The following is a 23,294-nucleotide window of genomic DNA, read 5'->3' as shown; positions in this document are numbered from 1 at the left end:
GCGCTGGTTTTGAGGGAAAGGGGAAGAGCAGCGATACTCTGCCACAGCTTTTCTTGCATGTGTTTGCAGAGAAATGAATGATTTCTCTTTTTTTTATTATTTTATTTTTTATTTTCCCATGCCTCGGTCTCTCTCCCTTGCTATTTACCAGCCAAATCCACACACAGGCAATTTATATTTTGCCACCGTCTCGGTTGTCACCCTGGAATAGCTGCCGGTATTGTCATGGAACAATATTTCTACTATTTGTTGTGGTAATAGTCGTTAGTGGCAAAGCAATTAGCGTGTCACCTGCAGCACGAAGAAATGTGACCTCTTTCTCTCCCTGCACCCCCTTGGTGCCCGAATCGGGGAGCTTTGGGGCTGATGCCATATGGGGCTGGGGGGTCGGTGCTGGGGTGGGACGCCTGGGGAAGGGGATGGAGGAGGCAGGAGCGGGCTCTGCCTCTCTCTGCTCAAAGGCTTGGGTTTGGGGGATTTAATTTGCGGGCAGAAAAGGCGTCCCAGTGGGGATGCGCCGTAGCAATCCAGCGCTTCGATGGCTCCCGGAGCTGGAGCTGGCTCCCCCCCAGTTTCCTGTTGACGTCACCTGCTATTTCGCTCCGCTGCAGTTTTTACAACTGTTGAGCTTTCAAGGGTAACCGGAGCAGCCCAGACCGGCCAACCCCGGCAGCTGCCCATGAGGGGACGCGGCTCTACCTTCCCCGTCTCCCCCCCTTCGCCAGCCCCACGGACCCCCGGGGACGCCGGGCAAGGAGGAGACCTGCGTGAAGCCGCCGAGCTCCGGGCCATGCATTCCCACCGAAAATAATCATCAGTCTTTGCAAGAAGTGCCGTGTGCTGGATCCTGCAGGATAATTTTTGGTTTTGGTTTTTTTTCTTTTTTTTTTTTTTAATTTTTTTCCCCTCCCTCCCTCTTCCATCCCGCCCCCATCCCTCTCTCCGGCCGGGCCCACGGGTGCTGTGCTTCATTTCTGGGAAACCATGGACAAGAAGCAAGGTAGATGTTGCAATTTCCAAAAAACACGTGGTTGGGGGAGAGCGAAGGGCTGATTCTGGTGCTTGAAGGGACTGTGTAACTTTATTTTTTTTGGGAGGGGGGTCAATCCCTGTGTTTTTACTTCTTTCTCCTTGCTTGGGCGGGGGCTTGGTGTTTGCAGCCGGGGATCTATTTTTAAAGCACTGAAAACTTGCATGATTTGCCTGGGGTTGGAGCGCTGGCATCCTAATTGTAAAAAAAATAAAATAATAATAATAATCTAGCATGGCTGAAGGAAAATAGCCGAGGGTAAAGCCAGCTCCTGGCTCCCTTTTTGGTTGCATTCCGGGGACGCAGGGTTTTGCAGCAGCTCCTGCGTGGTCGTCCCCTGCTAAAAAGCCTGTTGCTTTTGGAAAGGCGGGCAGCCGCCCCGGCAGTCAGGAGCTCTGATTCAGCACAGGCTGACAGGTTGTTTTTGGGGCTGCAAGGGGCTTTTTTTCTGAAGAGTGTTTTTTTCCTCCTCCTCCTCCTTCTCCTTGCCGGCTTTTCTGTTTTTTTTGCAGAAGTGGCGAGCGCGGGGCGGTGATGTCCCGCAGGAGCCCTCGCTGCAGCGGGACCTCAGGGCCGATGAGTGACGGCTTTCGGCAGGTTGAGAGCCCTTTTTCCACTTCCACAGATAGCTCTTTCCACTCCCAACAGTGGAAAATAGCACAAAGTGTGCCTGTGAGGAGCTGGCTCTCGTGACCAAAGCAACCAAATTCCCCTCTTTGCTTTGCACCCTGCCCCTAACTTCTTTCTTTCTTTTGGTTTTATAATTTTTTTTTTCTTGATGCATTTTTTTTTTTTCTTGATGCTTTTTTTTTTTTCCTTGATGCTCTTTTTGTTCCAGCTCTTTCTTTTGCAGCAGGGCTGGGATCCTCCCTCCAGCCTTCTGCCCCGTCCATGGCTTTTGACTCTCTTCCTCAGATCGAGGAGAACTGGGATGCATCCCAATTTATTTTTTTCCCCACCCCAAAAAGTGGCTCCTGTGCTACCACCATCCCCAGGGCTTTACCTGGGGCTGGAACCAGAGCCCTGGGGAGGCAGCGGGAGAGGTTTAATTTCAAAGGTCGGCTCGGGCAAATAGTTTTATTTACAGTTCTTTAGATTGTCCTGTTCGTTTCTCTCCGCCCACGCCAGCAGAGTGGGAAGGATAAACCTCCCGGGGAGAGGTGCAACTTAATAGGACTGAAGTCGGTGGTGGCAAAGACGAGGAGGATTCAGATGTTGAATTAAGCCGTTCCAGGAAATGTCTGTGTCAGTTCTTGGCTGGCGGAGGTTAAAGCATGAGAAAAAAAAAACTGGTTAGGTTTTTGTTTTTTTTTTTTCTTGAGGAGGAAATGGTTCCTTTCTTAGCATAAAGGATGCAGTTACGTGCCTGCGGCATCACGTGGGTTACAATCTCCTCCGCACCAGGAACTTCTGTCAGCTAATTTTCCCCTGCCCGGCTGCAAGGCACTGTGTGGCCGTGTCCCTGTGGCTGGTAGCCCTTTCTGCTGCCCAGTGTGCCACACTGGCATCACCCAGCCATCCTGGGTGCTCGGGGCTGGCAGCAGAGCCCTGGGGCTCACAGGGGTAACCGGGATGTGTCCCCAAATCACCGTGTCCCACTGCTGCCCATGTGGAGGGATCTCTAGAGGGGAGCTCTCTGCTTGCAGCCACCCCTCTCGCAGGAGCCCCGTGTCCTGGGGAACTGGTGGGTTTCCAGCATTTTCAGGTGACATAAACTGCTAATAGCAATTCCTCCTGGGATCCCAACTGTGGGAGAGCGGGTGCTGAGGCCTCGCTGGTGGGAAGGAGCTGCCAGCAGCTGCCTGCGGGGGCTAAAGGCAAACACTGCCCTGGGATGTCCTCTGGGTGGAAGGAAATGAACTGCAGGGTCTTGTCATGCTCATCCCAGTGCCTTATTGTGCCTCCCATTTGATTTTCCTCTCCCTTCCGGACTCCAAGTCCTTCCTCCACCCTGGAACAGTGCGTGGAACTTTCCCAGGGGGGGCTGCAGGAGCTCAGGAGCCAGGGCACCTCCCGGGGGGGGTGATGCTTCCAGCCTGGGGGGCTTGCAGCAGGCAGCCTGGCAGCCTCCGGCCACTTGGGAGGCGATGGCTGGGCTGTGCTGAGCCCCCACCTCCCATCTTGGGGTTCTGCCTGCCCTCAGCAGGCGTTTTTGCCTTTTTTTTTTTCTTTTTTTTTTTTTCCTGGCCATGCTCAAGGGGAAGCGGTGCCTGCCCACTCATTCTCTGCCCAGCTGGACCCGTGCTGCTGCCGCACGCAGCGGGAGAAGCTTGTGAGCAAGAAGCTGGAGTTGGGGCCAGCCCGCAGGGTGCTGGGAAAGCTCAGGGTAAATTTTTGGGAGAGCCATTAACAAGCGAATCCAATCTCCTCCTGGGCTCCCCCGGCTGCAGGGCAGCATCCTGGCTGATTTTATTCCTGCGGGCATGGACTGAGCTGGGTTTTCCACCGGTGTAGGTGGCCCAGGCAGAGCCTGGGAGTGGTGGCAGAATACCTCTGGTTTAATGGGTGCTTTTTTGGGTTGGAGCGAGGAAATGTGTTGTGGGGCTAAAGTGTGACAGGGTGGGAAGGGGATTGTCACTGGCCCTGGCAGTACGATGCTGGGAAACGGAGGGCAGCAGGTTTGGGGTTACAGGGAAGCAGACTGATGTGCAGGACCCCCATTATAGCAGAGTCCATGGGGGATGATCAATGCACAGAGATGTTAAATGACTCTCCTATATGGAGTAGGGGCTTGTAGTGGGCAATCTCCCCATCCCTTGCTGCCCCTCTAACCCGTGCTTGCAAATCCTCCTGCCTGTGGGCTTGGGCTCCACCGAACAATGCTCCCCATTGATTCCTGACCCTGGGCCGGGTGCTCCGGGCTCCCTCTGGCCTGGCTTTTGTAGCCAGGGCTAAGGAAGGGCTGATGCTGCGGGACGCCGGGCTCGGGGAGCCTGTGGACCCTGCTCCCGCTGCCTGAGTCACCGCGCCGCGGCCGGCGCTGCCACAGAAGGTGCTTTGTGCCGGCTGCGGGATTGCTATGGCAATGGGGGAGAGGGAGAGCAAACAGATGAAGCAAAATACCAGCCGTGTTGGGAGGCATTTCAGGGCTTCGTGTAGAGATCTGGCTGGTAACTGCGTGGTGGTGGGGGGAGAGCTGCGTGCGAACTGTTGTCTGTGTTTTGGAGCGGGTCATGGGGGAGAAACACTCGGTGCAAGGCTCCTGGTCGGCAGTGAGCTGAATCCATCCCCCTGGATGGGATGGGATGTGTGCCCACGGTGAGGTCCCCAACTCATCTCGGTGCTGAAGGACCTTGGGGACACCAGTTTTTATGTTCTATGGTCAGCCCCCCCCACGCTGAGTAGCAAGAGGCTGGGGGTGGGAAGGGGAGGCATTTTGGAACCAGTGGACATCATCTTTCCTTTGGCTTCATTTTGCATTTGCTCCCATCGTTGCTCAACCAGGTATTTTGCAAAGTGTCTTCAGTGGCCATGCTGGGTTGTTGATAGTCCCCCCTCTTCCAGCCCTGCTGGGTGGGCGATGGGGAAGGGGAGATTTTGCAGGCTCACAAATTAGAAGCTGTGATTGCCGTGGCATGGTCAGGCCTCCAGATATAGTTCCCAGCCAAGGGGAATTGGTTTGGGATGGCGTGGCTCACTGGCTGGTTTCATGGAGCTGGTTTCATGGAGCTCATGGGAACTGTGCTGGTTCCAGACCTTGTGGGCTGGCTCTGATGCAGGAAAGGTGACAGATAAGATGGGGATACAGGCTGAATCCGTGCTGATTCCCTCAGCAGGGAGGGATGCTGCTGGTCCCGCTGGTGGGACCTTGCAGTATCTTGCAGACCAGCTTTCACCTGCAGCCTTGGCGAGGTTTGCGTTTGGGGAAGGACAGGACTGGAAAAGGGGGAGGTTTCAGGCACCCATCTAATTTGAGGCATCGGGGGGGGATGCTGGTGGGGGAGAGGGATGGGGATGGAGACTGTCTGTGCTGGGAACGGGCTGGACATGTGTGGTCCTGTCCCGCTGCTGTGGGAGCTCTCACATGGTGCTGAGATCCCAGCTCCTCGCCTCTCCCCTCCCTTTCCTGGCAGCCTTTGGAGCGCTGGACTTTGTCCGCACGCCTGTTCCCGGGAGCCAGGCGAGCAGGAGCTGTTTGGAAGGGCTGTCCAAGGCCACACTGAACCCATTCCCAGCCCTCTGCCCGGAGCACACCTCGCTCTCCCTGCTTTTTAATGCATCTCCCAGGTCTGTGCAGCCAGAAGCGCCTTTAGCTGCCGAGCGCAGCTGCCCCCTTGTCTCTTGGGGGGGGAATCAGGGTTTTGATGGTCCCAGCTGTGGCACTCTAGCCCACATCCCATTTTCCCAGCTCACTGGGGTGAGCTGTTTGCTGATGGAGGAACGGTTGGAGCTTCGGTGAGCAGCCTGGGGACCGTGGCACTGCAGGGAGCTGATTCTCAGCCCTGCACAGGTCTCTCCTGCCCATTGCTGCCTGCTGCCCCCCCAGCCTGGTTATCTCTGGTCCCTGTGGTCTCATCTGTGAGTGTTTGGCCTGTCCTGGAGCTGCCTGCACCCCGTTTCCCCCTGCAGCAGCGGGTTATGTTATCTCGGTGCTGTTTGGAGTTGGGGAGGAGCGGGAAGAGAGAGCATCCTCTTGCCAGTCACTCCTGATGGGGTCATGCGTTGTGTGGTGGGGTCTCAGCCCCTGCAAGTCTGGGTTTGTGGCCAGGTCACAGTCAGCTCACCTCTGGTTTTGCCTGGTTTCCCTTTGTCAGGCGTGGGGTGTCCCCTTGCCTGCTGGGAGTGACTCCGTGGTTTTGCTGGAGCTCTGGTGGCCATCACCCTCCGTGCCAGATCCGACCCACGCTGCAGAGTGGCTCCAGCTCTCCCCAAGCAGTCCTGGGTGGGGGTTTGTGGGGCAATGAGGGGCTAGAGGAGGGAAGTGTTTTTGGGAGCGTGGCTAATGGCGTGGGGACCTCTTGTGGCTGGAGAAATGGGGATCTGGCCAGGCTGGGCTGGGCTCCAGAAGGCCTTCTGTCTGTGGCACGGTGGGGATCACTCTCCTCGGTGTGTGGGACCACGTGTGGGACCTCCCTGTGTGGGGGACCGTGAGGGATGCAGGGCTGGTACCCAGGTCATCCGGAGCATGAGGGCTGAGCTGGTGTCTCCCTTCTCTCTTTCAGATTCCAAAGGATCCTTGGAGCCGCACAAACCGGGTAAGCCCCAGCAGAAACCCCAGCTTTAACCCATCTCCTCAACACCAGCAATTAAAGTCCCTGAAGAGAGGGGACTGATAATGGCCATGAAGGGTAAAGAGCACTTTTGGGGTGTCTGCAAGGCGGTGCGTGGCTGCAAGACTTGGAAAATGGTCTCTGGCAGTGCACCCCTGGGTACTTCTGCAGGCAAGTGCTCGACAGGGACATTGAGACCCACTTGTGCTTCTGGCTTTTGCCTGAAATTTTGGGCGAATGGTTCTGAGCACCATGACCTTGTTGGCATCTTGCTGTAGCTGCACAGTGTAGGGGGTCCAGGCCCTGCCTCCCCTACCTGGTGGCTGCAGGCAAGAGGATGCTTGAAGGAAGTAAAGTAAAAGGGCCAGTTGCTCACATGTGCATCTTCTCTTCCAGTGAAAAGCAAGAAGAAACGGGAGCTGAGGATAACATGTGTCCCCATCAAACAGCCCGTTGCCAACACAACGTAAGTGTCTCCGTTGCTCTTTGGTTCTCTAGAGCTGGATTCAACACCGTGTCAAGGGGAATGGCCTGTGTAGACTTTACAGGATCAGGGGTAGTTAATTTTTTCCCTTAAGCTCTGGCTTGCAGGTGATGAGAAGGAGTTACACACATATGCACATGTGCATGCATACATGTACACAGTGTATATGTATGCATGCACATAAGGCCATATGTTTGACCTTAAATGGCTGAAAGGCAAAGGGTAGGAGTCTGCTGGGAGACTTTCTTCAGTCTTCCTGCCATGTCTGTGCCAGTGCCAAAGGCTGAAGACACAGTAGAGAGGGAAAATCTATCCAAGAGAGGAAGAGGGAAAAGTTTTTAATGCGGGGGAAGAGAAGAGGTGGTGGCAGCTCAGCCATGGCAGGAAGGGGGAGATGAGGGTTGGGAGCATCCTCCCCCTGACCTGTGTGTTGGGGCTAGTTTGAGTTGTTGATGTGGATGTCTTGCATTGCTGTGCCACGCACCACTTGGTGTCGGGGGCTGGTGCCCAGCTGTATCTCAGGGCACTGGAATTTCTCTCTGCCCTGTTTGTTTTGTGCAGCTGATGCTTGTTATGCCTGGGGCAGTGGCACTTGGTTTGACAGAGAGCAGATGGCTTAAATTCTTCTTCCATGGTGCTCTTCCAAAACACCTTAGGCTGCATCTCCACTGCTGAGCCTTGTTTGCTCCGGAAACCCTTTCTAGAGACCCAAGAGAGGAGTGAAATCCCTGAAGGGGAAATACCACTACCAAAAACCCCAGGTAGATAGGGCAGATCTGTCAGAGGGGGAGCCAGAGGAAGTCCCCCATTAATGCCGTGCCTGCACACACCAAGCCCTGCCTGCAACGGCGACCTGCTTCCCCCACGGCTGCATCTGTCCCTGCTCCTATCGGTGTTTGAATTTTCCCTGGAGAAGACATCACGCCAGAGTTTGTGGGGCGCTTGCATGCACAGAGCTCTCCCATGAAAGCTGGTGGAAGCCATCCACAGCTCCTTTTCTCTGCGCTTTTCAAGCTGCAGTGCAAATATTTGCGCAGCGCAAGGCGCTCGCCGGGAGCCTGAAGCACTTCCTTGAAGCCGGAGGTGGCTCTGATGGGAACTGGGTGGCTAAACCAGTTGGGCGATCTCCTCCGCTCTTAAAAGGTCCCAGGGGATGGAGGGGGGAGCAGAGAAACGAGGCACAAAAGGCCTCTAGAAGTCCCCTGCTGCCTAGAATGGGAAGTGGGCAGCAATGAGGAAAAAAAAAGCCATAAAGGAAGGAACATGGCCTGCGCGGTGTTGTGCAAAGGGTGACACCGAAGCGGTGCCCGCTCTGCGACAGGCCTGCGAGTGTACACAAATGACTCACGGGTGAGGAATTACCTGCTGTTCCCTCGGCGTGCGTTTCGGGCTACGTGGCTGTCCTCTTACAACGCCTGCCTGTCAAAACGTGACAGCTGAGCCACAGAAATTTCTGCTGCAGAAATGGCTCATCCCTGTCCGTCTCGCTTCCTTGGGCTCCCAAGAGGGGATGGTTTTGTAGCCAGTTGGTTTGATGGGTGTCTCACCTGGGGTTCCTGCTGGCTGCAGGCAGCGAGTGCCTCCTGGGTATGGGCTGAGGTGTTCCTGGCAGGATTAAAGCATTTGTGAGTGTTTGGAGGGGCCAGTTTGAACCCAGGACAAGGCAGAGCGGGGGGAAAAAAGGCAGCTGAAAGTGCTCACAGGAACATGAAACCTGGCTCTGGCCAAGAGGGTTAATAAAGCTGGGCTTTTTCCCTGATTCTCTCTCTTTTCTTGCAGGCCCCCGAGGAACTTGGACTCCAGAGCGTTCATTACCATCGGAGATAAAGTACGTGCCAATGTGGTTCATTTTTCACTTTCTTCTGATTTTGTTTGCCCTTTGTATGGGAAGTTTATGGATTGTGCCTGTCAACCTCTCAAATCAAACCTTGAGATTTTGGAGCGCTCCTTGAGGAGGACAGTGCTGTTCTAGTGCAGCCTCATAGAATCGCCCAAGTTGGAAGGGACCTTCAAGATGGGATGCATCCTTGCAGGGATGACACATCCCACAGCAGGACCTTTCCCCTGTTGGAGCAGTGGGGTGTCTCTGTGTGTTTAGAGCTGTGACATGTCACCCTGCCTGCAGGACAGCTTGTCTCTGAGCCTGTGTGCTCGCTGGCTGGTCTCTCCTGCCTACGGGCAGTCCTCCTGCCAAAGGCAAGGTGTGCAGTTTTGTCTGTAGTGGGAGAACACAGTGGTCCCTTGACAGCCCCATTGGCCACCTTGATCTGAGTGCATGGACCCAGCCCCTCTGTCCTAAATCAGCGTGGCCTCACCATGCTCTCTGGCTGCCCCAAACAAAGTCCCCTTTTGTCCTGCTGACCTGCAAGGCCATGTTACTGCCCATGGCTCAGGAGGCCCTGGGCACAAAGCCTTCTTCCTGGCTCTCCAAAGCCTTTCCTAATGACCTGATGAAAAACACTGCTAGAAATAGCCACTCTCTCTCTTTTATTTCATTCTCTTGTTACGGGCTCTCCTGGGGCTGCAGAAGGCTGCTTGCAAACGAGCTAAAAATACCATGCATTGGCTCAGCCCTATATCTGCTTAACTTCCAGGCTGGGTGGTGGCTTGGCTGGTGGGATCTGGGCCCCTCGGCCTCGGTGCAAGGTTTTAGGGTTAGGGGACAGAGGGGAGAGGAAGCTTTGGCTGGGTCCATGGAAATGAGCCCACTGCCTGTGTCATTTTCTGGCCATTGTGTTGTGTGTATTAATAGCTCAGGGAGAGATGCTCCGGGCATGGTGTGTGCAACAGGAGAGTGCTGTAGCTTGGGGAAAGCTCTCTAAGAGTCGCCTCTTTCCCTGCTCTGCCTGCACTGGTGTTTGCAGGAGTGGTCTGGTCCAGGTGTTTTTGGAGCGGCGCAGTGTGGGATGGAGGAGGAGGGCTTGTGCAGAGGGCTTTGGGGGTGGATGATGACCTGGGGTCCATTGGATCCGTGCAGGTGATGCCGTGTGTCCCTGTTACCACCACAATATCCCCAGGGCAGGGGGTGGGCGATGTGGGGGCTCTGTGGGTGCATCACTTCTGTTGCTGGGCAAGGGGCAATGCTGGTTCCCAGAGCGTGCTGGGAACCAACAGCTTTTGGGGAAGCCTTAGGGTAAATGCCAGGAAAAAAAACCCCGAACAATAACCTGGAACGGCTGCAAAACACGTGTCCTGAAAAGCACCACCAGATCCTTCCTGGAGGCCCCTGCAGGAGCTGTGAGCCTGCACTGCTCCTCTGCCAGCTGCCCTGGGGCTGCGGGGTGGGGGGTTGGATGCATCCCCTGTTTGCCCAGCTTTCCTCGTTTCTGGATCCACCGTCCTGCCCAGGAAAGGGCCGGCACTTTTCCTGTGCCGGGCAGCGCATAGCTCAGCGCTGAGCTCAAGGCACAGACCTCTCTTGCTCCCTGCCTCAGCCTCCTGCCAGGCACATCTGGCTCGAATAAACAGAGCCGGGGCTGGTGGGGATGGGCTGGTGGACCTGGTCGCTGCTGGCCATGCTGTGGCCAGCACTGAGGGGAGCTTGCTGGCCGGGAACCCGGCATCTACATCTCCCAGCTTGGCTCCTTAACGCCAAAGGCTTGTTTCCTCTCTGCTCTGGGTGTAGCTCGCAGGCACGGTATCCGGCGCTGTGCCGTGGATGTTTCCCACCCTCACTGCCTTTGTGGCTACTGGGGCAGTTTGGCATCCTGGTATTATATTTTTGTTCCCTGAGACCGGAGGAAAACTGGAGGCTGGATAAAGCCTGGCTAAAAGAAGGGCTGTGACTTATTAGGAGGGATGAAGGCAGCGTCCAGAAATAGCCCGTGTCTCACTCAAACAGTTTGTGCCCTGCCCAGCAGAGCGGGCAATTACAGGGTAACACGTCTTCAGGGAATCTTGTCGGTGGCTTGTGCAGGAGCTCGCTGGCTCCCCGCAGCGTGGGGCACTTGCTGGTCTGAGCACTTGGCAGTGGAGCTCGCTGGCTCCCCGCAGCGTGGGGCACTCGCTGGTCTGAGCACTTGGCAGTGAATTTTTTTATTTTTTTATTTTTTCCCATCTTGAAGCGAGATTTATGTGTTTAATTTTTTTATTTTTTTTATTATTTTTTTTTCCATCTTGAAGCGAGATTTATGTATTTGCACTCGCCTGAGCTCCTTTGGTGGTGCTAAATCCTGTTTTACCTCGCTGGCTGCTTTCTGATGGCGGGAGAAAGCACCAAAAGCAGATAAAACCCATTTGAACTCCCTGATAATTAGGAATGGAGTTGCTGCGTGCACCATCCCATCTCAGAGAGGCTTTTGCACAGGAGGAGGTGTTATCAGACACGTAGGTGTGTTTGTGACCGATGATCTCCTGGGGTGTGGGGCGAGGTGGGGGATCCCCGGCCGCGCACGGGGATACTTGGAGCTGTGGCAGAGGTTTCCTGAGTGCTGCCCGTGTTGGCACAGGAGCTGTTAAAATGCTGCAAGTAGTTAATCAACTGCAGAAATACTCTTGTGGGGGTAATCCCGGGCAGGCAGAGAGGCACCAACCTTTGGTGCCCTTTCCAGTGGCAGCATGCCCTGGCTTACAGGATGGTAGTCCTGATCTCTAGCTGCAGAGGGAGAGTTAAATGAGCCCTGGTGAGTACAGGGTGAGAGGGATTTGGCTCTGGTTCAAAAGACCAAAAGAAAAATAGACTCATCTTCTCTAAGCGTGGTGCCTCTGGTACATATAAGAGCTGGTGGGGTCTTTTAGGTGCTGTCTTTTGGAAGTGCTCGGTGTGAATGAGCTGCAAGCATTGGACCTCTGCTGATGTCCTTGGTGATAAGCATGTCTGTGTCTGATATTTTTTTTTTTTTTTTCCTGTCTCTCTTCTTCAAGAACTTCGAGGTGGAAGCTGATGACCTGGTGGCAATTTCAGAGCTAGGCCGTGGGGCCTATGGCGTGGTGGAGAAAGTCCGGCACGCGCAGAGCGGCACCATCATGGCCGTGAAGGTGAGGAGAGCTCCTTGCTGAGGGAGATGGATGTTGGGACTTGCAGCTCCAAGGGAGCAGAGAGACTCTGCTGAACTCCACTAGTTGCAGCAAAAATAGGGACAGACTTGTCTCTATTTGGCAGCCTCTGGTGTCCCTGGTGGGGTTTGGCTGTTGGAGGGTCTGTACTGCTACCAGCTGGACGCTGTGGGATTGGCCAGCAGGCTCTGAAAGCCAGATTTGGTGCCTGCAGTTTAATAGTGCGAGGTTTGGGTGTCAGAGCACCAGTCCAGGCTGGGCCTGATCTTGCATCCACCGCAGAGCTTGCCAAGGGTTTGTCGTTCATTAAGGTTCTGTCTGGAAGAGGGAATCTGGGCATCTCCCAGGGTGCTACTGGCCACAAAATAAGCCCCAAACACTTGCCCTGGCCTCAGAACTGCAGGTCCTTTGAGTTAACCTGAGGAATAATGGTGTTATTCCACCTGAGTGAAACCCCTTTTTTTTCATATTTGTCTCAGAGGATTCGGGCGACTGTAAACACTCAGGAGCAGAAGAGATTATTGATGGACTTGGACATCTCCATGAGGACAGTTGACTGCTTCTACACTGTCACCTTCTATGGAGCCCTCTTCCGTGAGGTACGGAGCTGGTGGATGGCTGGTGGGTTGCACAGCACCTAGGGCCCCTGCGTTTGCACTGAAGGCACTAAACTGTCCCAAACCACCTCTGCTTTCTTCAGCCCAAGTGGGCTGTTTGAGATGCTGCCATGACGTAAAGTCAAAACCTTGCCTCCATCAGGCAGTGTTGAGCAGCTCCTGTTCCTCACTTCCATGGCAAGCGTTCAAGCACGTTGTCCATGGCCTGGACTGGCTTTGAGATAGACCCTCAAAGGGAATGATCACAGGTAGTTTTGCTGGTACCTGGACATCTGTGCCCATTACTATCCAGTGCAGAGCCCACGTGCTGATGGTGTGGCCAACAGCAGCTGTGTGGCAGGGACCTTGGCTTGCCCTGGGTGGAAAGGATGGTGTCTGGTTGTCCATCAGTCCCCACCTCTCCCTTCAGCTCCTGGGGATTTCCAGGGAATTCCCTCTCAACTGCTTTCTCCCTGTCTGCAGGGCGACGTGTGGATCTGCATGGAGCTCATGGACACCTCCCTAGATAAATTCTACAAGAAAGTACTGGAGAAGAAGAAAACCATCCCTGAAGACATTTTGGGGAAAATGGCTGTGTCTGTGAGTACTTCTTGGGTTCTTAACGTACTTTTGTGCATCCTTTGAGCTTGTTGGAGATCTGTGTTCAAGCCCACAGTGTGTGGAAAGGAGTGGTGTGTTTGCAGTGGAAAGCTGGTGCTGTGTGTGATTAACAGATACTCTTTTCCTGTGTTTGTTCCCAGATTGTACGGGCTCTGGAGCATCTCCACAGTAAACTGTCCGTGATCCATAGAGGTAAGTGCTGGATGGGGTTAGCGTGGTGTGGCTGGAGATCTAGCCTTGAACTAAGTCATGTGAGGACTTCTTCACAGGAAATGTGTGGTGTGTCCCTCTGGGATGCCTACAGTGGGGTCTAATGGTACTTGGGATCGTGGTGGACAGATTTGGATGCCCCAAGGCCTTTTCCTGATATGTATCCTTCATGCATCTGCTTGCATGATGTTCTCATTCTCCTTTCCAGATGAATATAATAACTGAATTCCTCACTATTTATATTTTTATGGGCATCTCTAGCTCTCTTTGAGTACAGAGGTGTGTCAAAGGTAGCTCTTGGGGACAAAATCCCCTAACCTCCCAAGGTCTACATGAAGAAGACCTTGCAAAACAGTGTAGCACTCGGGTCCTGTTTGTCCTCCTGGTATAGTTCCTTGTCTGGTTGTGGACAGATCACAATGGGCAGAGACAAGCTGTCCTGAGAACTTGGTAGAGTTGAGTTTTTAAGGCGGTGTTGGGTGCATAAACCTCTCCTGAGGAGCTGGGCATTAACTCCTCAACCTTTTATTTCAACGTTTTGACTTGCCTCATTAAAGAGGAGGCCTGTTTGGCCTGGAGGGGCACAGTTATAGCTTTACTTATGAGCAACTTTTATTGAAATAAGAGACTGGTGGGGTTTTATCTTCCTTCCCTAGTGTCAGGGCCTGCCTGGGAGGGGTCCCAGCTCGGTGGGGAGGTTCCCTTCCCGTCTCAGGCTCCGCCATACCTCTGCAAAGGCTCAATCTGCCCTCTCATGTTCTCTCTCTTAGATGTGAAACCGTCCAATGTGCTGATCAACAAGGAGGGACATGTGAAAATGTGTGATTTTGGGATCAGTGGCTACCTGGTGGACTCGGTTGCGAAGACCATGGATGCTGGCTGCAAGCCCTACATGGCTGTAAGTGCGCTCGAGCGGGGCCGGACCAAGCAGCCTCCAGCTGCCTTCAGCCTCGAAGAGGCTGCTGCTTAGAAATGGGTCTTGGTTCACCTCTGTCCTGAGATAGAAACCACTTCAGAGTGCTATGGGCTTCGGCAGAGTCCTCCAAGGACAGGATTTACCCTCCCCATAAGCCCTGCTCTGTGTGTTAATCCCCCAGCAGACTCTTCCTCTGCCACCTTCCATTTGCAGAAGGATAAAAGACTGGCTTGTGGTGGTTGGAAGGGCTGCTCCTTGTTGGCTAGGAAAAGCTGAGGCTTTTCCTGGCAGAATCATTTAATTTCATCCTCTCAAGTCAGTATGAATTTCCCTTTGCCATCTGTGGCATCTGTGTGGGTAGCTTGTGCTCCTGGGGCAGAGATCATGGTGCAGGGAGAGTATATGTCTTACTCAGGAGCTGGGGGGGAGAGTTTAAGTGGGTTGTGTGGAGCAATCAGTGCTAGATTTAACCTCAGACACTGAGCGGGGCCGGACCAAGCAGCCTCCAGCTGCCTTCAGCCTCGAAGAGGCTGCTGCTTAGAAATGGGTCGTGGTTCACCTCTGTCCTGAGATAGAAACCACTTCAGAGTGCTATGGGCTTCGGCAGAGTCCTCCAAGGACAGGATTTACCCTCCCCATAAGCCCTGCTCTGTGTGTTAATCCCCCAGCAGACTCTTCCTCTGCCACCTTCCATTTGCAGAAGGATAAAAGACTGGCTGGTGCTGGTTGGAAGGGCTGCTCCTTGTTGGCTAGGAAAAGCTGAGGCTTTTCCTGGCAGAATCATTTAATTTCATCCTCTCAAGTCAATATGAATTTCCCTTTGCCATCTTTGGCTTCTGTGTGGGTAGCTTGCGCTCCTGGGGCAGGGATCATGGTGCAGGGATACTATAAGTCTTACTCAGGAGCTGGGGGGGAGAGTTTAAGTGGGTTGTGTGGAGCAATCAGTGCTAGATTTAACCTCACACCCTGCCTTCATGGGGATATGAGGCAGGGGAATCAACCCAACCTGGATGTCGAAGCAGAGATTTCCTCTGTGGGGTTTGCCCTGGGAAAACGAGATAGAGTTGTGATGTCTTCCATTTTGCTGTTACAGCCCGAAAGAATAAACCCTGAGCTGAACCAGAAGGGCTACAACGTGAAGTCGGACGTCTGGAGTCTGGGGATCACAATGGTAATACCGAGGGCTTGGACCAGCACCCTGCAGCCCTGGGGCTGGGATGGGGTCTGTACTGGTGGGGCTCTAGCCCCACCACGAGCAGTGGTGTCTGGTGGCTTCCCCCCTGGGTGGATGCCCACCAGAAGGGGCTAAATTCTGAGCACGGTAGCTCAGGGTATGGGATGAGTTACCCAGGGCACAGGGTGGTGGTGCTGCACTGTGCACTCAGTGGTACCTCACCCTGGGGTGAGGTGGGCATTGCCCCCCTCTGCAGCAACTCTTGCTGAGTCTGCCCAGCTTTTGCCCGGAGATGATCCATCTTCTGCCTCTTCCTTTGTCTCCTCTCCCTTCTTGCACGTTCCTGCTGGATCCTGGGGGATCGTAAAAGCCCACGTGGTTCCCTTGTACCCTTCTGCTTGGTTTCATAGAGCTACTTGTGTACAATGCCAGCTCCAATAGCACCAGTTAACTCTGAACTACGTTGGTGTGGATGGCAGACTCCAAGGGGGCAATATCTGGGTGACAGTGGGCTTAGTTGGGCATCCGAGACTGGCTTTTAGTTGCTCTGCAGCTCCCCATGAACTGGCTGGAGAGGCAGCCAGTGGAGCAGGGTTTGCTGCAGCTGGGTCACAGCTTTCCTGGGTGCTCCCCCCTCCCGTGTTGGCAAAGCCTTGCAGGAGGATGGGGGCGAAATAGCCTGTCCTGCTGCAGCCAGGGGTGCTGTGCATGGTTTGCAGCAAGTCCTGCCTGCAGGAGAGCTCAGAGCAGCCAACAGGAAGGGGAAATGCTTTCAGTTCCAAAATCGCAGCTGCTCAGGATGGTTTATCTACCTCCTGCAAGAAACGGATCTTGCAGAAAGCAGCTGAAATCTGCTGGCGCCAGAGGACAAAGGAAATCCCAGATGTTGGCTCGAAGGGGATGCCGCCTGGGAACGCGTCTCCTGCTTTCCAGGAGACTGTCTCTCTGTGGGTTGATTATTTTCAGGAATTATTTTCAGCTGTGACTTTGTTTTGGGTGCTGCATCCTTGTGTTTGCCTACGCTGCCCAGATCTCTCAGCAAACGTTCCCTCTTCCCCAGCTAGTTTTGTCCACAGTGCCAGACCTGAGCCCCTCTCCTTGGTGTCTCTAATGCCACTGCAGAGCTGGGCTGGCTGGAAATGTAATCAGTTCCAGCTTTCCTCCCGAGATGCAGGAAGCTGTGGGATGGGAGATTGCATGAATGATGAAACCTCTCAACTTTTCCAAAGCTGGATGGGGAGAGGGGACCTCTCTGAAAGCCTGCCAGCCTGCAGCTGAACGGGGCCCCGACCTGTCTGACTCCCTCTAATGTTTTCCTCCTGAGCTGGCTTCTGGTTTTATTTATTTATTTATTTCTGAAGGGGTTTGATTGATTTCAGACTGTCTGGTTTTAGTGCCCTTGAGTTGCAGGTTGAAGGGGTTTGATTGATTTCAGACTGTCTGTCTGGTTTTAGTGCCGTTTAGTTGCAGGGCTAATCCAGGCCTTTCCAGGCTGGTGGCTTCGTTCAGTTTTCCAGCAGCAGGAGCTCAGCTCCTGAGGCAAAGGCAGGAGGGGGTCCCTGGTTGTGCCCTGCATCCTTTCAGCCTTCCCATCCCACCTCGTCCCACCTTGCCAGGCAGGTCTGGAGGTTCTGCTCCCTGTCTCCAGATGGGGACACAACCCTTGGTGTGAGGTGACTGCTCAAGAGCTATTAGGGGCTTTTTCCTGCTTGAATGGGTGACAGAGCGGAGGTGACTTGTAGGAAGGACCCCATAATGGAGGTGGTTTGGCAAAGATCTTCCTAAATGGGGTTCTAGCACTTAGTTTTTCTTGGGTATGTGGATTTTTTTTTTTATGTCTAGCTTGTACAGTACTAGTCTGAAGCCCAGGGGCTGTCTTAAGGAGAGCAAAGCACTTTGGAAGCTGGAGCAGAAATGGCGTGCTGTTATTATCTTTTCAAATAATCCCATTTTACATATCTTTAGTGGCTTCCTGTAAATGCATTAATATGCTGAGCTAGCCTCAAAAGGAAGTATTTCTGGCCTCTGGGTCTTTGTATTTAAAAAAAAAAAGAAAAAGAAAAGGTGGTATGACCCAAATTGAAAATGGTTTATAGGGAAAAGAGGGTTTTCATTTTGAATCCGAGCTGGCTGCAGCAGCTGAGGTGGTCAGGCTGCGGGGGGTTGTGCTCGTCTCGGTGTCTCATGTCAGTCTGTCTCCATTTTCAGATTGAACTGGCCATTCTTCGCTTCCCGTACGAGTCCTGGGGGACCCCCTTCCAACAGCTCAAGCAAGTGGTGGAGGAGCCTTCGCCCCAGCTGCCCACCGATCGCTTCTCCAAGGAGTTTGTGGACTTCACGGCCCAGTGGTGAGTCTCCAGCAGGGACTGGTGGCTTCTCCAAGCCTGGCTGAAGAGGAACCCTGACCCATGGGGGTTGGAGCAAAGCATGGGACTGGGTTTGTCTTCCTTTGGGAGCCCATTTCTCTACCAAGGCTGGTGCTCAGCCACGGCAGGAAGCGCTGCCCAAACTGGTTTTGCTCTCAGCCTGACTCACCCAGGCTGGTTGGAAGGCACGGAAGTTTCTCTTCCCCTTTTGCCCTCGTTGCTGCTGAAATTTTGGTGGTTTCTGTCAAACGGCAATGAAACAAGAACAAACCCCTGGCAGTGTCCGGGTGCCTCTGGGTGAAAGCTGATTTGTGGTTTTGTGGGTACCGTGTACAGTAGCTTCTCCCCTCGGGGTGTCCTTCTGCTCCATGGGTGCTGCTTGGAGCTGCCAGGCAGGGGTGAGCCCACCAATGCAAGGCTCAAACAAGCCTTGAGAGTGGTCTACAGGTGGTAGGAAGCCATCTCCTCCCCTTCCCTGGTCTATTCTGGACTGAGTGGACAAGTGAGGCTGTGCAGGCAGGCTGCAGCAACCTGCTTGCCTCGTGCTCGTTGTGGCAAAACACCATGAGTTGGCTTTTCCCAGTTACCTGCCTGGACACTTTGCTGGTGGTTTCAAACCTGCTTGGCCCAGGAGGGAGAGGAATGGATGCTGCCCATGAGAAGGGTGTCATGTTGGCTGGGAAGGGGAGATCCCTGGTGATAGACCACATACAACAACAACAACAAAAAATCCTACAGCCTTTCTTGTTTCTTGTTTTCTGTCTTCCAGCTTAAGGAAGAACCCTGCTGAGCGAATGAACTATTTAGAACTTATGGTAAGTGCGAAGCCATTTCTGCTGGTCTTTATTGCAATGTGTTTCAAAAGTTAAATGAATGGTCCAGCAGGTCCTAGGAAAATGGGACAGCAGGACGTGGGGGTGATGTGTTTTTTTTTTTTCCAGGCACAGAGCGGGATAGGTGTAGTGTGTCTAAGGCGGGATGGGTGTAGCGTGACTAAGGTGGAAGGGTGTGTTGATTTCATGGGTGTTAAGGTCAGGGTTTCTAGGTGTTTTCTCCCTCTGTCCTATCTGCTCTCGGCGAGTTTAGACCTCAGATGATAGTAGTGCAGCTGCCAAGGTGGGCTGTCCCGCTGGGGTTGAGCCTAGAAACACCAAACCTGAAAGAGTTACTTAATCCTTAAGCTAAAGGGTGGTGTCTGTGGGAGTCTGGGGAGCAGGTTGGTGTCCACCTCTCCCCCAGCATGACATCCCCCAGGGACTGCTCTTGGGCTTGTCTGTCCTTGGGTGTCAGCTGACGTTGTCTTTGCTCTTGTTGGCAGGAACACCCTTTCTTTACTTTGCACGACACCAAAGAGACTGACATGGCCTCCTTCGTGACAGAGATCCTCGGGGAAGATTCCTAACTCCTCACGGCTTCGTGCAGTCCCCTCCATCCTGGCTTCCCCGCAGAAGAGCGAATGAGGACTCGAGTCAATGGTGGTTTGCACAAATCACACCTCCCCAACCTGTGGGCATCTCTGGCCCCATCTGGCCTCGCAATCTCTTTTCTCTTTGCCCTGTAAATGAAATCCCCCCCAGGATGAGCGTTTTGAAGCCAACACCTTTCCAGCTCAGCCATGGAGACCGAAGGCTCGGGACACCAGCGTATCCCTCCTGGGGAGAGGACCCTGCCTGAGGTGCCTGAGCAGGGCCAGGGCAGAGGGTGCCCGGGGGCATCTCCCTTCCTCTGCCCTCCCCTGCCCAGCACAGGGGTTTGTGTTTCTTTGCTGCCTGGGGAAGGCACAGAGAAGAAATGCTGCTGCGCTTGCCCCACTCTTCTCCCCTCCTGCCCAAAGCCCCTTCCCTGGCGTCTGGTCTCGCTCACCTTCCCTTTGTGCCTGGTTTTCCTGCCCCCAGGAGCCTACAGAGCTTTTTGGGGGGCTGTGGGGCTCCCTGGGCATGCTGCTGTTCAAACCAGAGGCTGCTTCAATGCCTGGCTCGACATCTTAATGACCCTTTGAGGCAGCACCAGAGCGGGCATCCCCCTCCCTCAATCGATGCGCCACTTCTTTGGGGGGAAGAAAAAGAAAATAAAAGGCATTTTTCGATGAGCCCACCTTGATGCAAGCTGCGACCCACATTCTCCCAACGTCTGCCCATGGGACTTCATCCCAAACACAGCGCTCCCTTCCCCACACGGGCACAAGGGGATGGAGAGACAAGCAGGTCCCCGGGCGCTGCTCCTCTGCCCCCCCAGCCCTGGGCTGGGAGGACTCATCCCCCCACATTCTCTGGAAAAAAAAAAAAAAGAAAAGAAAAAAGGCATTTTTTGGAAAAAAAAAAAAAAAAAAAAAGGCTTTTTTCAATGAGCCCACCTTGATGCAAACTGCGACCCACGTTCTCCCAACGTCTGCCCATGGGACTTCATCCCAAACACAGCGCTCCCTTCCCCACACGGGCACAAGGGGATGGAGAGACAAGCAGGTCCCCGGGCGCTGCTCCTCTGCCCCCCCAGCCCTGGGCTGGGAGGACTCATCCCCCCACATTCTCTGGGCATCTCTCGCCTTTTGCAGCCCCCCCCTCCACCTTCCCTGGCTCCTGGAGAAGACAAGACATTGCTCCATCTCCCTTCCAACCTGGAGCTGGTGTAAGACCTCGCACTGTGACACCGCTGGTTTCGGAGGCTGGACTTGCACCCCTCGTGTCCCAAACTGCCTTCGGACCCCTCCAGCTGCCCGACGGGGTGTCAGCAGAGACCCCCCCCTCCCAGTGACTCGCAGAGGGGGGCTGCCCACAGTTGTACATTTTATGTCTATATATAATGGACTTTGTAACATGTTGCCTAGTTTTAATCTAACTTGCTATAAATTAAAGCCCTTCTGCGTGGGAGGAGGGAGGAGCAGTTCCTTCTCCACTAACAAATCCACTGTGAAATCCTGATGTGTTTCCCACTCTCCCGGCCCCAGCGCTCTGCGAGGAGCTGTGGGAGCAAAAGGGATTTCTGTCTTCTACTGTATATGATCACGGGATAAACGCACCGGCTGTGGATTTTGTTGGGTTTTGGTTTTTTTAATAGATTGAATTTTCAGAGGGAGGTTGTTTTTTTTTTTTTTCCTCTTTTCTAATATATATATTTGTGTGTGTGTATGTGCGTGCGCTATATATATTATATATTTTTAAATCAATGATGAATGTGTGAATGTCTACCTGGCCAGCACATTTGGTGAAATGGCTAGCGTTTTTTCTGGCTCGATTTGCGGTGGTGGGGAAGGGGTCACTAGAAGACACCTTGGCCTAAGATTTTTTTTTTTTTCTAAAAAGAAACCTGTCTATTTTTTAAGTGAATCTTTTGAATACGTTTTTCCTGAAATTCCTGCCCTGGAGGTCTGGATTTCAGGGTGCATTTCCAGCGTTCAGGGTTGTGTCCACTCCCCTTCCACAATGAAGAAGGATGTCCCCTTAAATTCGTTGCTCCCCACTCCTGCAGCCAGGGGTTGGAAGGGGCGCTGGGACCCCTCTGCCTGTGGCAGGGCTGTTTGGCACCATTTTTCCTGCTTCAGGGCAGATGGTTTTCAGTCCTTGATGCCCCTGTGCTTGAGAAGGATGTCCCCTTAAATTCGTTGCTCCCCACTCCTGCAGCCAGGGGTTGGAAGGGGCGCTGGGACCCCTCTGCCTGTGGCAGGGCTGTTTGGCACCATTTTTCCTGCTTCAGGGCAGATGGTTTCCAGTCCTTGATGCCCCTGTGCTGGGACATGGTGCAGCAGCACTTTTCCTCCCCCGTCACCGCTCTGATCCCCTTCCCCGAGTCGACAAACCCCAAGAGAACCAGGGGGACAAACCCCCTTTGGCTGGGGTTTGACCCTGACACCCCCCACGCCTCACCTCTTTATGTAAAAATAAGAAAATGATTGATGTTTTCCACTTCTTCCTCCTCGGTCCTGCTCTGCAAACCACCCCGCGCTCTCTGGGAGCCCCCGAGCCCCCCGCACCCTGACCCGCTTGGTTTCACAGCTTTGCAGCTGAGATGTACAATTATATTTTATATATATATTTTTTCTCATAGTTGGTTACTTTGGATTGTTTTTTTGTTTTGATGTTGAGCTTTTGGTTTTGTTTTTTTTTTTTCCCTTCGCTCCTTCTTTTGACCCCTTTCCCCTTCCTTTATCTCACCCCCTTTTGGTGCTTTGGGGAATGGCAATTCTGAGTTTTATTTTGCATGGATTTTTTTCTTTTTTTTTTTTCCTCTGCATTTCTCCTCCTGGACAAAGTCCTGATTCCTGTATTTTGGGGAAGGGGAGCATCTGCCCTTTCAAACACTGGGGAGATGCCTCTGGGGTGGGCTTGGAACCCTGTGGTCTTACCTGTCCCTCTTCTCACCCAGTGCTTTCCTGTCCTGCTGGGTCCCCTCTGCCATGGCAGGGGGGGTGGCAGCTCTGGGGGGGGAACCAGCTTGGCTTTAAGGTGGAGGAGGATTTTCACTCGCAGCAGAAGCCCCTCTAGCCTTGTATTTTTGAGAACGGTCTGTACCCATTAAACCCAGTCATTGTTTTCAATAAAATTCACCCTCAAACCTGCTTCTTGTCACCTCTTTTGTTGCAGTTGGGGTGTCGGTGTTGGTCCTGATGCTCCTGAGCCCACCAGGGATGGGTGGGTGACAGCCCAGGAGGGGTCCTGCCACCAGTGGGCTTTCTCCTTAGACCATGGGATAACACTGGTCCCGATCCAGGGGGGTTTGTGTGATCCAGGAGCAGCCACCCCAGGAATGCTGCCGGGGCACCCAGGACTCTGTTCCCCCCCCAGTTGGGGTCTGGCCTCCTGGATTGTAACAGTTTGAAAAATGCACAACAATTTATTGTCATTTGGATGATCTATCATCTGATGGGGAAGGGGAATTGGAAAAAAAACGAGGAAACTCGAGGCTGAAATATAAATGGATTTAATAGAAGAAGAGGAAAATAATTAACATTAATGATACTGAAGAACCAATATTAATCCTGATACCAATATAAAATATATAAGGAATATACCCAGGCCATTCTAGCAGCAGGAGGCCAGGAAAAAAAACGAGGAAACTCGAGGCTGAAATATAAATGGATTTAATAGAAGAAGAGGAAAATAATTAACATTAATGATACTGAAGAACCAATATTAATCCTGATACCAATATAAAATATATAAGGAATATACCCAGGCCATTCTAGCAGCAGGAGGCCATGTGCTCCCAGCAGGGACAGCCAATGTGGGGGACACTGAGGGCTGGTGGCTTTGGGAGGAAGGGACGGGCTTGGGGGTCCAGCACCACCAGGGCAAGGAGTTCTCAGGGTCGTCACCATCAAAGGAGAGAGAACTTCCCAGCAAACTTTCTAATTGATGTTGTAATTGATGTCCGTGGTATGAAATAACCCCGTTGGCAGCTTGGGTCCCGGATCTCCCTCCTCCTCATCCCCGCTCCTGGCAAGGCTCAAAAACACGGAGACCTGGAATCCCATATCCCATCTGGCTGGAAAATAAATATTTTCCCAAATTCGGACACCAGTCTTCTAAAAATGTGGGTTTTTCCAAGTATTACAAAAGTCCTGTGTCGCTCAAACCGGGGCAGGGGGGTGCTGGCACCGGGAAGGGGGGGGTACCGGGATGCTGGCCCCGGGGAAGGTTTCGGGGGGGGGTGTGTCCCGGGGTGTTGGCCCCGAAGGGGGTTCGGGGTTGAGGGGGGG

The 23,294-nt window shown here is 53.4% G+C and overlaps 1 protein-coding gene across 1 annotated transcript; it reads left to right on the top strand.

The window, feature by feature from the left end:
• The first annotated feature begins 595 nt into the window (after nt 1-595).
• Nucleotides 596-19,676, top strand: MAP2K3 (mitogen-activated protein kinase kinase 3). Its single transcript, XM_014936691.1, has 13 exons — nt 596-1,000; nt 6,193-6,225; nt 6,637-6,706; nt 8,504-8,552; nt 11,588-11,701; nt 12,199-12,318; nt 12,799-12,915; nt 13,077-13,128; nt 13,917-14,044; nt 15,156-15,233; nt 17,445-17,584; nt 18,372-18,417; nt 18,921-19,676. The coding sequence occupies exons 1-13, from the start codon at nt 985-987 to the stop codon at nt 19,002-19,004; spliced, it is 1,047 nt and encodes a 348-aa protein (XP_014792177.1). The 5' UTR covers nt 596-984; the 3' UTR covers nt 19,005-19,676.
• Nucleotides 19,677-23,294: the final 3,618 nt, after the last annotated feature.

This window comes from Calidris pugnax, unplaced genomic scaffold (assembly GCF_001431845.1).
Source record: "Calidris pugnax isolate Ruff unplaced genomic scaffold, ASM143184v1 scaffold17, whole genome shotgun sequence".
Taxonomy (NCBI): Eukaryota; Metazoa; Chordata; class Aves; order Charadriiformes; family Scolopacidae; genus Calidris; species Calidris pugnax.
Note: the sequence above shows the minus strand (reverse complement) of the source record. Positions and strands in the feature narration are given on the sequence as shown.

Bases quoted from the DNA above. Each gene is read 5' to 3' on its own strand.
- MAP2K3 (XM_014936691.1), top strand. The intron at 15,234-17,444 runs GTAATACCGAGG...CTCCATTTTCAG, and splicing joins GGAGTCTGGGGATCACAATG to ATTGAACTGGCCATTCTTCG. The intron at 17,585-18,371 runs GTGAGTCTCCAG...TCTGTCTTCCAG, and splicing joins GTGGACTTCACGGCCCAGTG to CTTAAGGAAGAACCCTGCTG.